General features: G+C 43.0%; 1 protein-coding gene across 1 annotated transcript; it reads right to left on the bottom strand.

Annotated features, from left to right (window-relative positions):
* Window positions 1-1065: 1065 nt before the first annotated feature.
* LOC128408430 (protein SSUH2 homolog) lies at window positions 1066-5191 on the bottom strand. The gene is made up of 3 exons (XM_053378119.1): window positions 4884-5191; window positions 2972-3085; window positions 1066-1502 (listed from the first exon to the last, which is right to left on the bottom strand). Exons 1-3 carry the CDS (start codon window positions 5019-5021, stop codon window positions 1362-1364), a joined length of 393 nt encoding a protein of 130 aa, XP_053234094.1. The 5' UTR covers window positions 5022-5191; the 3' UTR covers window positions 1066-1361.
* Window positions 5192-12029: the final 6838 nt, after the last annotated feature.

The following is a 12029-nucleotide window of genomic DNA, read 5'->3' as shown; positions in this document are numbered from 1 at the left end:
TTTGTGCAAGTATTAGAACAGGGGAGGAACCCACCATTAGGAGACTTGCTCATTATTCCCCTATAGCATAGCACTCCAGCAAATCTGATCAGTTTTGTACTTAATCATTTTCTACCGCAATGATGTAAGTTAATTTAAAAACAGAAACAAAATCCAAAGGGTTGCTTAAATGTATTGAGACGTGTTCTTAAATAAAAAAAAGTTTCATCCTGCAGACTCACACTAATTCTTCTCTGGGGTGATCCTGATATTTCTTCAGGTAGAATAACATAATACAGTGGTACCTCTGGTTACATACTTAATTCGTTCTGGAGGTCCGTTCTTAACCTGAATCTGTTTTTAACCTGAAGTGCCACTTTAGCTAATGGGGCCTCCTGCTATCGCCGCACCGCCGGAGCACGATTTCTGTTCTCATCCTGAAGCAAAGTTCTTAACCCGAGGTACTATTTCTGGGTTAGCGGAGTCTAACCTGAAGTGTCTGTAACCTAAAGCATCTGTAACCCGAGGTACCACTGTAGATGCTAGATGCCTTAATACTGGTACTTAAACACAGAGGTTGTTGAGCACCAGGTACTGGGGCATTTGATCACAGCTAAGACTCAGGTTTCAAAACATTTTCTCATTGAATTCTATGTTTACAATAACATCAGTGCATGCTATATGGCGGCTACAGCTATGATCCTTCAGATCAGGCATGGAGAATCTGTGATCCTTGAGGAGCTCCTGGGCCACTTCCAAGCAAGCATGGCCTATGGTAAGGGATGGTGGGAGTTGTAATCCAGCAATACCTGGTGGGCCATAGCTTCTCTGACCTTGCTATAGACCTTGCTAAATGTGGCACTTGTACAATCAGATACTGAAATGGCAGGGAGAGGGGATCTGTTCTAGTATAGGAGACAAATGAAAAATCTGTCCCTCAATCCCTCACTTGCCTGACCTTCTTAGTTAAGAGGAGGAACGCAAATCACTGCAGAGATTCGTGCAATATGATGCCCAGTGCTCCAGTGCTGGAATATATTTCATTCTGAACTGCTTATACTTCCACAAGAAGTTTACAGGATGCTAATGCACAACCACAAGAAAGCAAATGCATTGAATCCTCTTTCGTACATTAGAACAAATAGTTTCCTTCATCTCCCTAATTGAAAGGCACAGCCAATGCAGTCATGTATTAGAGACAAATGTCCGGTGTATAGCACCCACAATCAACTTTGACCGTGCTGAACTATGGCTGAATCCCTAAATATCATACAGAAAATGTCCTTCAGCAAATAAAATAAAATAAAAATCTGCAAGTTGCTGTGAAGAACAAATAACAGGGAGCAGCTGTGTTGCTGAATGCCGCCAAAACTGTCCTCATGTCACATGATGGAGCAGCAGCACTTTGCTGGATAGTCTTTGGTATATACTTTATTCTCATTGCCAAAGATGTAGAAGGAATAGACTCTCTCTTTCCATTCATAGTCAACCTTTGTGAGTGGCACCAACTCAACTGTTTGTTTCTGAAAAAAAGAGATATATAATTCACTGAAAAACCTGCTCCAAAGAGCAAACAGGGCTGGACCTACCATTAAACTCCCTCAGGTGGCAGATGCTGAGCAGCAGTGGTAGCAGTCCCCTGGCTGCTCCTTCTAAGCACCCCTGAACACCAGACATTCCCCTGTGTTGGAAGCCACAGTTTGTATGCCACATGGCCTGTTCTCAGCGACCTAAATTAGCTTGCTACTTCAAATGCTGTGGAGGATGCCATCCCATTTCTGGTTTTGTAGTAAGATTCAGCTGCCAGTACAATTGGCTTCTACACATCGAATAGGGAAGATGTTCCATCTTGCCTTTTGCTTCAGGCAGCAAAATGTCTTTGCCAGACCTGAGCTTAACTCTGTTTCTTTAGAATAACTTTTATGCCCTGCCTTTCTGTCTTTAAAGAAGAGCTCCCACAAGACACCTGTGTGTTGACCCACAAATAGTTCCCCTTTGTTAGCTAAAGGAAGAAAATACTTGATATCTCCTGTGCCAGGTAAGAGATTACTCACCTGGTTCACTTTAGCATCCTGTATCTCAAAATAGCTAAGAGTTGAGCATTCCACACAGACAGCAAAACTCATGGCGAACTATCTGATATTCAGCTCATGGGTTGGATTCAGTTCAGAGGGTCATCATTTGTGTAACACTGTAATACCCATAGTTCTAGTATGCTGTGGAATAGTTATTGAATGACTCCATTGTTCTTCCCCCAGCTTGTGGTGATGAGTTGAAACTCATATGACTTCACATGCAATTACATTCACTGACAAGCCTATTGTGCAACTGTTCATGGCCGTGACAATTTTGACCTTATTGATACATACATCACAAGGAAGGAATTTCAGAAAAGCATTATGGGAAAAACTATTTCCTTTTGTTTTGGAACATCTGCCTATTGGTTCTCACAGGTCCCTTCCTCCCCCCCCCCCCTTTTCTTAAAAAGATTTTTTATTGATACAACAAGAAAAAAGAAAAAAACACAAATTCTAAATTACACACAGGAATAACTATAGACACATAATTTTCTTAGCAAACAATATAACATATATTGGTCTTAACACTAAAGACCCAACCTCCCGGCTATTCCATATTTTGATTTCCTAATACTTATTGCCAATACACACTTTTATCATAATTAAACTTTGCATAGCTTCTGATGCATGCTGAAGATTCACCTCTTCACCCTGGCCTTTGACACATGACACATGTGTTTTCAAGACCCACTCTATTCCTGCGACTGCAATTCGTTTTAACCATTTCTTATTCTGATTTTTAAATTGTTGTATCCCCTCCCTGGGACCTGCTGGTGAAGATTGGGTAAGACATTTAATAAATAATAATGACATAGTAGAAGAAAAAGAATAAGAAGAAGTTATGCCAAGTTACGGACAAGAAACAAACCCTAATCCTTTATTACAGGTATCCATTGATTCCATTTTCCACCTACCTGCCTCAGGACTCTGTGCAATCCTTCTGAGGTAAACTGCATATTGTGTTGTGCAATGAATGCTCGGGAATAGTCCTCAACTAATGGCTCTGGGAAATCAACTATGGGAAATACCTAGAGAACAAATAAAATACACTGCTATATTCACATTTGTAAAATATTGTTAAACTCCCAAGAAAAACCCAAAAAGTGGTGGCGTTGTTGTTTTGGGACAGAGATGAGGAACCTTGGGTCCAGGGGTCAAAAGTTAGCCCTCAGGGCCTCTCTGTCTGACCCATGGGGCTCTTCCCAGTGCCACACCCCTCACAGACGCTGCTTTGCACCTTCCTTGAATTTTATGATTGGCCCAAGGATGTCCTTGGGCTCTTTAATGCTCCTTGCTTGTCTGCATGGAATACAGTATAGAAGCAGGGTGGATTTAGGGCTGTGCTAGCAGTACACACACACACTGGGTGCTGAGCTGAGGGGACACCGTCTGATAGCCCGAGTCGCTTGGCTTTGTGAAGGTGGTGTTGGGCTCTGATAGAGTCCTAGAATCTTCCTGTCTCCTTCCCAAAGCATAGTTAGTGCCTTCCCAGCTTTGGGAAGGAGGTAGGAGGGCTCTAGGACCCTGCCAAACCCTCATGCTTCCTTCTCAAAGCCCAGTGACTTGCTTCCCTGCCTTTGGGAAGGCAGTGCGAGGATGGAGGGGGACAAATTTTGGTGTTGTACAGGGCACCGTTGTACCCAAATCCACCACTGATAGAAGACAGGGTTTTGCTGCACCAAATACTTCTGTATAAGTGGGAAATTTAACAGGTGCTGCTTCTCCTGTCATTGTTTGCGGAGGAAAACGCACATTGAAAATTCCCTTTCAATATAGCACTCAAATTCACAGTCAGTTGTTCTTTCTGGCAGTATCCTGTGATTGCCCTCATCAATCTTTTTAGGCCCACTTTTGTTTGGAATAGGAGTACCACATCATCTGCATATAGTAGAAGTGAGATGGCATGAACACTTCATTTGTTCTTTTAGAATGGCAATGACACCCACATGAGAGGTGCCAGAATCCACCCAAGAGGTGCTGGAACCGAATTCTGGCAAGTTCTGGCTGGGGAAAAACCCCCTGAGTATAGGGCATATAAACACCAAAACCAGCCCAAATACTCTTCTTTTGCATGGGATAACAAAAAAAAAAAAAATCGACATAGGAAATTCCCATCAATATTTCCAATTAAAAAAACAAATCCTTCTCACCTTATAGTTTTGATAAACAGACATTTAACTGCTTACCTGGAGCTTATATTTAAGCTCCTATTTAAAGTGTTTCCATAACCTGAATGACCTAACTTTCAAAAAATGTTTAGTATATGCATTATGTTTAGTATGGTAAAACGGTAAAGGTAAAGGACGGTTGCGGCACTCATCTCACTTTCTGGCTGAGGGAGCTGGTGTTTGTCCACAGACAGTTTTCCGGGTCATGTGGGCAGCATGACTAAACTGCTACTGGCGCACGGAGGATGAGTGCCAGAGCCCACAGAAATGCCATTTACCTTCCCGCCACAGTGGTACCTATTTATCTACTTGCACTGGCACGCTTTCGAACGTCTCAGGGATTCCAACTGCCAAGCTTCCGATCAACAAGCCCAAGAAGCTCTGTAGTTTAGACCACAGCGCCACCCACATCCCTATGTTTAGTATATGCACTATGGCACATCCATTATGTGGCTATAGAACTGCACTGCAACATTTAGAGAAGAGAAGGTTTTGAAGGAGGGCTGTGTTTTGGTTCACAGATTATTTCAGAAAGTGTGAATTAGGTAAGTTTAAATGTGAACTGAATTGAATTTGTCCCCCATCCCGAGTATATCCACACCCCACAAAAGAAAAACAGCACCCATGTCCCCAGGCTATTTGGTTGAATGTGGCTTACCAAGGAACCTTCATCACTAACGATTTCTTTCCCAGTCACTTCTTGCAAATGGTGAACTGGGAAGCCAGAATTCTTGTCTGCTACATGTTCTAAAACATTGTTCTTCCTTTTGAGAAAACAGAAACGAAGAAGACACATTTGCTTTCTTTTTCAGGCACACATTCGAGGACAAAGTAGGCTGGGCAAAGCGTAACAGTGCTGACCTCACAACATCCAGCTCCTAGACAGCACTGAAAAGATAAATTAATACGGCAAACCTGCATGTCTTCCCAAAGTAAGCCTGATTGATTTCAGTGAAACTTAGTTCTAGGTAATTGTGTATAACTGCAATCTGAATGACCTGATACCACAATTTCCCACATTGCTTTTGGATGACTCGGAAAATGTGTTTTGCTTAGCAAGGAATTTTGGCTCCAGTGATTTATGATGAGGTGAGATGAAAGTGGGGGGGGGGGGGGAGAGAGACTGGTCTGTGTGTGACTTGGTTGCTCAGTCATTTGGAGGTTTTTTTGTTCGCTCTACTAGCATTGCTATGGGAAAAATTCATGGACCACTAGAATAGCCTTGTATTTAACTATTTGTCTGGTCTCTAGACAAGAAATTAGATGCAAGTGAGTAGGGCCAATCAGAAGATGGTAGCATGAGGGCCATTTCCCCTGGGCCTTAAACACAAAGAGAGCCTCAAATTTATACACTAGTTAATCTTTTGGTAGGGCTGCCAAACTACACTTCCCATGATCCTTTGAGAGGGGGAAACAGTGCTTTGAATGTGCATGAAATGCATGGTGTGCATGTAGTCACAGTTTAGATCAATGTCTAATTCATTGCTGCCAAAGGGAGCCTGACACTCTCCTAGTGCTTCTTTAAAGGAATTTTCACAGGTGAGGAATAAACTCAAAAAGGCACCTTTAACCACCCAGAAAGGCACTTTCAAGCTGTCATTAAAAATTTACAAATAAAGCAATACTATAATTATAATAAATGTGCTTTAACATTAAATGCGATGTGGCTGCCTCCAGACAGGGATTCAGCATTGAAATCTACTTGCTCAACTATCTAAAACAGGTTGTTGGAAACAGGTTTGTTCTTCAAGTTAGAAAAGGTAAATCCTGATTAAATGGAGGAAATGGGGGCTGGTATTTTGATGCCAACAATGTCATGTAGATGCTGCTTAAAGAAATGCACAAAGAGCACCCCGTTCTCAGTGGCGGCTGGTCCCCATTGGGAGCCCAACAGTAGGTGGCGCTAGAGGCAACGGATGGCAGAGTTAATGGATTTTAGCTGTCTCCTCCCTTCTGAGTTCAATTAGTGCAACACTGAGGCTAACAGGGTTACCATATGTCCAGAATTTCCCAGACATTTCCCAGGAAAATCCGGGTGTGTGTTAGCCCATGTCAGCAGTGCCGTTTTCCCATTAAAATAGCTCAAAAACTGCAATTCTTTTGCAATTTTGCTATTAAAAGCTCAACAACCTTGCCAAAAAGGCTCAGCAACTTTTCTGTCTGGATTTTCACTGTTCGAAAGATGGCAACCCTAGAGATTAAAGACTTGTACGACATCAGGTAGGTGACTTCCTAATGGACCAGCTCATCCCATGATAAACACCCATCTGGAACTACCCTTAAGAAATTTAGGTCTGACATTTTGGAACAAACTTCTCTAGTCAGCCCTAACACCACCACACAGCCTCATTTTCTCTTAGTTGTTCCCTCTGTATCCTCCCCACTGTATATGGGCAGCATACCCATGCTTTCCCCATTCTTAAGAACCTCAGACAATCTCAATAATCTCCCATCAATTTTCTCCTTGACAACTTCCAACTCCTGTTTGTTGGTTGCTTCCTCTGTTCCTCTGCTACCCAGTTTGGGGCATTCCCCCCCCCCCAGATGTTGTTGTTTTTATTCTTGTTGGAATAGAGTGTTTGCCCTCATTTTTTTAATCGGGTATTGTCTACTTTGTTTGGGGTGCTGGTTAGCCAAAGTGGGTGATGCCCTGGGGGCAGTGGGATTACCTAGGGAGTGCTAGGAGGCAAGGGAGGAGCAGGGGGCGCATTCTCCTCATCCATCTCAGCCTGCCAGTCCACTCTTGAGCCCAGTGACACCTCAGGACACTTCGTGTCAGTGTTGCCATTGTAGAACTCAGCATGGAGGAGGATGGAGGCAAAACTAGAATTAGTTGGCTCTAGCGCCATCTACTGTTGGCCTCCCTGCCCCTTAACGAACCAGTTCCAATGAGCACCAGTCACCACTGCTCCCACCTACCCCAGCGATCGACTGCTGTCTGACATGGTCGCCTCATAGAGCCTGTCTTCTGGTGTTCAGAAAAGGGCTACCAAAATAGTCAAGGGGGTGGCTCAAACTCCCTGCGAGGAAAAGTTGCAGCATTTGCGACTTTTTAGTTTAGAGAAAAGGGAAATAAGAGGCGATATGATAGCCATTTATAGAATTATGCATGGCATGGGAAAAGTGGATAGAGACAAATTTTTCTTACCTCTCTCCTAATACTAGAACTCGAGGACTTTCAATGAAGCTGGCTGGCTTTAAAAGAGGATGAGGCAAACTCATAGAAGATAAGGCTACCCGTGGCTACTTATCCTGAGGGCTATGTTCAACTTCCATTGTCAGAGGCAGTAGCCTTCTGAGGGCTGTGCTCAGGGTCTGCTTGCACATTCCCCACAGGCATCAGGTTGGCCATTGTGAGAACAGGAAGCTGGACTAGATGGGCCTTTGGTCTAACCCAGCAGGGATCTTTTTATGTTCTTATTTTCCTAACATAAACAGTTCTCAGATGTGTCTTTCTGCTCTTTATAGTGTACTCAAGTCTCTTGATCAATTTGCGTTCTTTTCCAGCCCTGTGCCTCTGTGAGATGAGGTGACAAGAACTAGGCCCAGCAGTTGTTGATGTCAGCCAAAGTTTGTTAGCATTGTTTGTGTTTCTGGAAAGCACCCTGGAAGCTCTGCTGAAGTAAATCTTTTGACCAAGCAAACGAAGTAGTGGAGCATGATCTTCCCCATTTTGGCACTAGCAGGCTAATTACGAAGTTTGTGGTCAGAGCATAGTGAACATAGACAAAGAATACTGGAAATCTTCTCGCTTCTTAAATGTGTGTGCTCACTAGAAGGACAGATCGTGAAGCTGAGGCTCCAATACTTTGGCCACGTCATGAGAAGAGAAGACTCCCTGGAAAAGACCCTGATGTTGGGAAAGATGGAGGGCACAAGGAGAAGGGGACGACAGAGGACGAGATGGTTGGACAGTGTTCTCGAAGCTACCAGCATGAGTTTGACCAAACTGCGGGAGGCAGTGGAAGACAGGAGTGCCTGACGTGCTCTGGTCCATGGGGTCACGAAGAGTCAGACACGACTAAACGACTAAACAACAACAACAACAAACTGAAGCAGGTGAGATGGTGCTCAGATTCCACAGCAGATAGGTCAAACACAGAGCATTCTTGGAGAAGACTACCCAAGGCAATGTGTGGGAGAATCAATCCAGAAGGCCGAGGCAAGGGAAAGGAGACCGGCAGCAGTTGGGTCCCCCTAGGAGAGGATACCTGCCCACCTACAAAACTTTGGCCCACCAAGGGTTAAGAGATAAGGATCTGGCCTCGTGGCCAGAAAGTATTCCCCATCCCTGATGTACAGCCTGGTTTACAGTTCAGTTTCTCCACCCATTCCCAAGTAGACATAATGTGGACAAAGTAAGTGATTTGTAAATCTGCATGAACCAGTCCAAGAAAAAGTGTTGCCTGCCTGGTATGTCTCAGTTATACTTGTGGGCGCTCAAGCAACATTTGGTTTCAGTTTGGGATCTTCTTCTCTTCATTAAGGCAGGCTTATTCTGATAAAATATGAGAAACCAAAAAATTCTGTGCAAGAGTCAATAAATTAAACACGACCACCACCCAAGAATATATAAAAAAGAGGGGAAATTATAAATCTAAATCGGCTTGCTAATGGCAGTAAATTTAAACTGGCAAAAAGAGATGCAATTTCTCATGCTGAAATTGCACCAGAAAAATCGCAACAGCCTCCAGCGCACGCAGAGCATTTCAGTAAATAACAGCATCTGGTGCTCGTTGCAGTAGCACTTTGCAGCAGCGTAGCCTAAACTATTCATCACTATTAATATGCATGACTAATATAGTGCTCACAGGGGAGTGATTTGACACTACAATTCATCTTGGTGTTTATCAGATACGAGTCATGAAAATCTCCCCCCCCCCATAAATTTTCCCCTACAGAACTGTGATTAACATCTGTTGTAGAAAATTGTAGAAAATTAGCACACTTTGGAGCTATGCATTAAAAAGATTTGGCACTCTGGTTATATATCCTCCACTTGCTTGCCGTTGCAATGAAAAGTCACCACCTGGGTGTGCTGCTTTGAGCAGGTTGTGCAGAAATGTTGTAAGGGCTCAGGTGCGGGCAATTTGAGTCTGTCTGTTGGACAGAGTGAGTCTGCGTGGCATCATGGAACCTGACAAAAAGAAAGCAGTTTTGCACGCAGCACATAGGTCATCCATGGAATTTGCTTCTGCAAGAGGTAATGATGGCCACCATGTTGAGTGACCTTAAAAGAGGTTTAGACAAATTCATGGAGGATAAGGCCTCGAAGGACTACTAACCATGATGGCTAGGTTCTGCTTCCACTGTTGAAGGCAGTATGCTTCTGAGTACAGTTGAACTTCGGTTTTCAAGCATCTCAGAAACCGAACGTTTCGGTTTTGGAACGCCGAAAACCCACAGTTAATTGCTTCCGTTTCTGAACGCGCCTCGGAAGTCCAACAGCATCCGAGGCATGTTTCTCCATTTTCTCCATTGACATTGCCAACCACCCATAGCACCTCGGTTGACAAACGTTTTGGAAGTTGAACGGTCTTCCGGAACGGATTATGCTCGACAACTGAGGTTCCACTGTACCAGTTGTTGCAGACTCCAGGAGAGGAGTCTGTTGTGCTCGTGTCCTGCTTGCAGGCTTTCCCCAAACATCTGGTTAGCCACTGTGAGAACAGGGTGCCAGATTAGATGGGCCCTTGGTCTCATCCTGTAGGTTCTCCCTAGATTCTTATTCCAAATTGTTATCTTCTTCATACAGCTTTCTAGTAGTAATGCCTATCATCTCAGTTGCACCGTCCTTTCAAATTCTGACTACCCAGTTATTCTCACATCCTTAAATGCATGCTAATAATGCCATATACACAGAACAAAACAGCCTGTAATACTCTGATAACATTGTTATCAATTTATCAGATCCCGAGGGGGAAGAACATATTACAATATTTAATACTTGCAAAGGAAAACACTACAGTTGCACAATAAAATAATACAGCAAAAAATAAAAATAGCTAGGGAAAGAGCCCTGCGTCTTGGAAACATTGGATTGAGAGCTTTATCAAGACAGTGTTGCAATATTTCCTTCTGGAGTAAACTGAGATAACAGTGGCAAATACCAGGCTTGGTACCAGTAAATGGTCTGGTATACATGATTGTTGTTTGTTCACATTGCTTTGATATATGGACTACATGTCTAAAGTTTTTGAGTCATGAGGTTCAGGTAAAATGATGCCTCAACTGTTTTTATTATGTCTTTTGGGTTCTCATTTTGTATTTTTATGTTGTGAACCACCCTGTGATCTTTGGCAGTAAGCAAATTTAACAAGGAATAATAATAATAATAATAATAATAATAATAACAATAATAATAACAACAACAACAACAACAACAACAACAATAATATCATTCCAGTTGTTGTTTATGTCCATTACTTACATGAAGTTGTTTATGTCCATTACTTCCATTCAGAACTGTGTCCTGCCTGTTACACAATCCAATTCCAACTACTGTGCAATGTCTTGAGAGAATATCATTGTTTGTGATCTACTGACCTTTAACATTGGCAGTCATCCATTATACCTGTCTACTACTTTAACTACTTATCTTATGTGGGAGCCGTTCTAGCGACCCAAAATCTTGTTAAGAGACTTCTTATTGTTCTAAACTCTCATATGAAAGGCTTGGTCGGCTCAGTGACGTAAGTACAATGCCCCAAGGAGCTGTTCGTTTTCTGTAATTTTGCTCAAGCAAAATTCCTCGTGGAACTTGGCATCTGGCATAGGATCTTGGTTTCAGCTTCAGCATGTTTACCTCTTATGACTATGGGTGTGTGTGTGCACTTGCGTGTATACCAGTATACCAGCCTGAGCTTATTTACTCATAGTAGGGTCATAGTACAGTCAATTATTTGCATTACCACAGCTACAATATCATTCTGTCCCTCCTAATGCAACTTCCCACTTCTGCATCCATTTCTCCCTGTCAACCTCTGCTGGAAAAGCAGCTGTGGAGTCCTATGTAGTTTACACAGGTTATTTGTGATCCAGCTCCATTCCCGTCCCTGAAGTCCGGTACGCTTATTCACAGTGTGGTACCACTATGACAGGACACAACAATGCTGTAGAACTGACTAGTGACCTTTATTTGTTTAAGACAGGCTTAAGTGGTCCTAGGGCAAGGACAGGACTCCAAAGCATTTCATCGGCGCCGGAATTTATTATCAAATCCCAGTGAGCTACAATTAAATAAACACATTTTTATTTTGGTCTGGCTTCTTTGCCATTAACATCATCCCCAAAGAAATTAAGCAGGCAGAACTTTGATTTATGTTATTTATTACAAATATATATATATATACGGCCTCTGACAGAAACTATTCAAAGGCAACTCAAAAGTTAAAATGAAAATTGCAAATAAGACAAAACAGTGAAATTATTAAAATAGCAGCAGTTTAAAAACATGGTAAGAGAGGTGGTAGAGTGCACACTTTGCATGCAAATGTCCCGGGTTCAGTTCCTGGCATCTCCAGGTAGGGCTACGAAAGACTCCTGTCTGACATCCTGGCTGGCAGGGAAGAGACAATATGGAGCTAAAAGCATCAATGGTTGGCCTGAATGGGCTTTCTATGAGATCAGATGCCATGTTATTTAACTCACAGACAATCTGGATGGCTCTAGGTGTGTCTCCTTAGGGAGGCTCTTCCACGGTCTGGGGGCCACAGCGCAGAAGGTGCTTTCTCTATTCAACTCCCCCGCCCAGGTGGCAAGAGGACATGGAGGAAGGCCTCTGACAAGGGAATGACTTTTCTGG

The sequence above is a fragment of the Podarcis raffonei genome, chromosome 2 (genome assembly GCF_027172205.1).
Source record: "Podarcis raffonei isolate rPodRaf1 chromosome 2, rPodRaf1.pri, whole genome shotgun sequence".
Lineage (NCBI taxonomy): Eukaryota > Metazoa > Chordata > Lepidosauria > Squamata > Lacertidae > Podarcis > Podarcis raffonei.
This window is presented reverse-complemented; position numbering and strand designations above follow the sequence as displayed.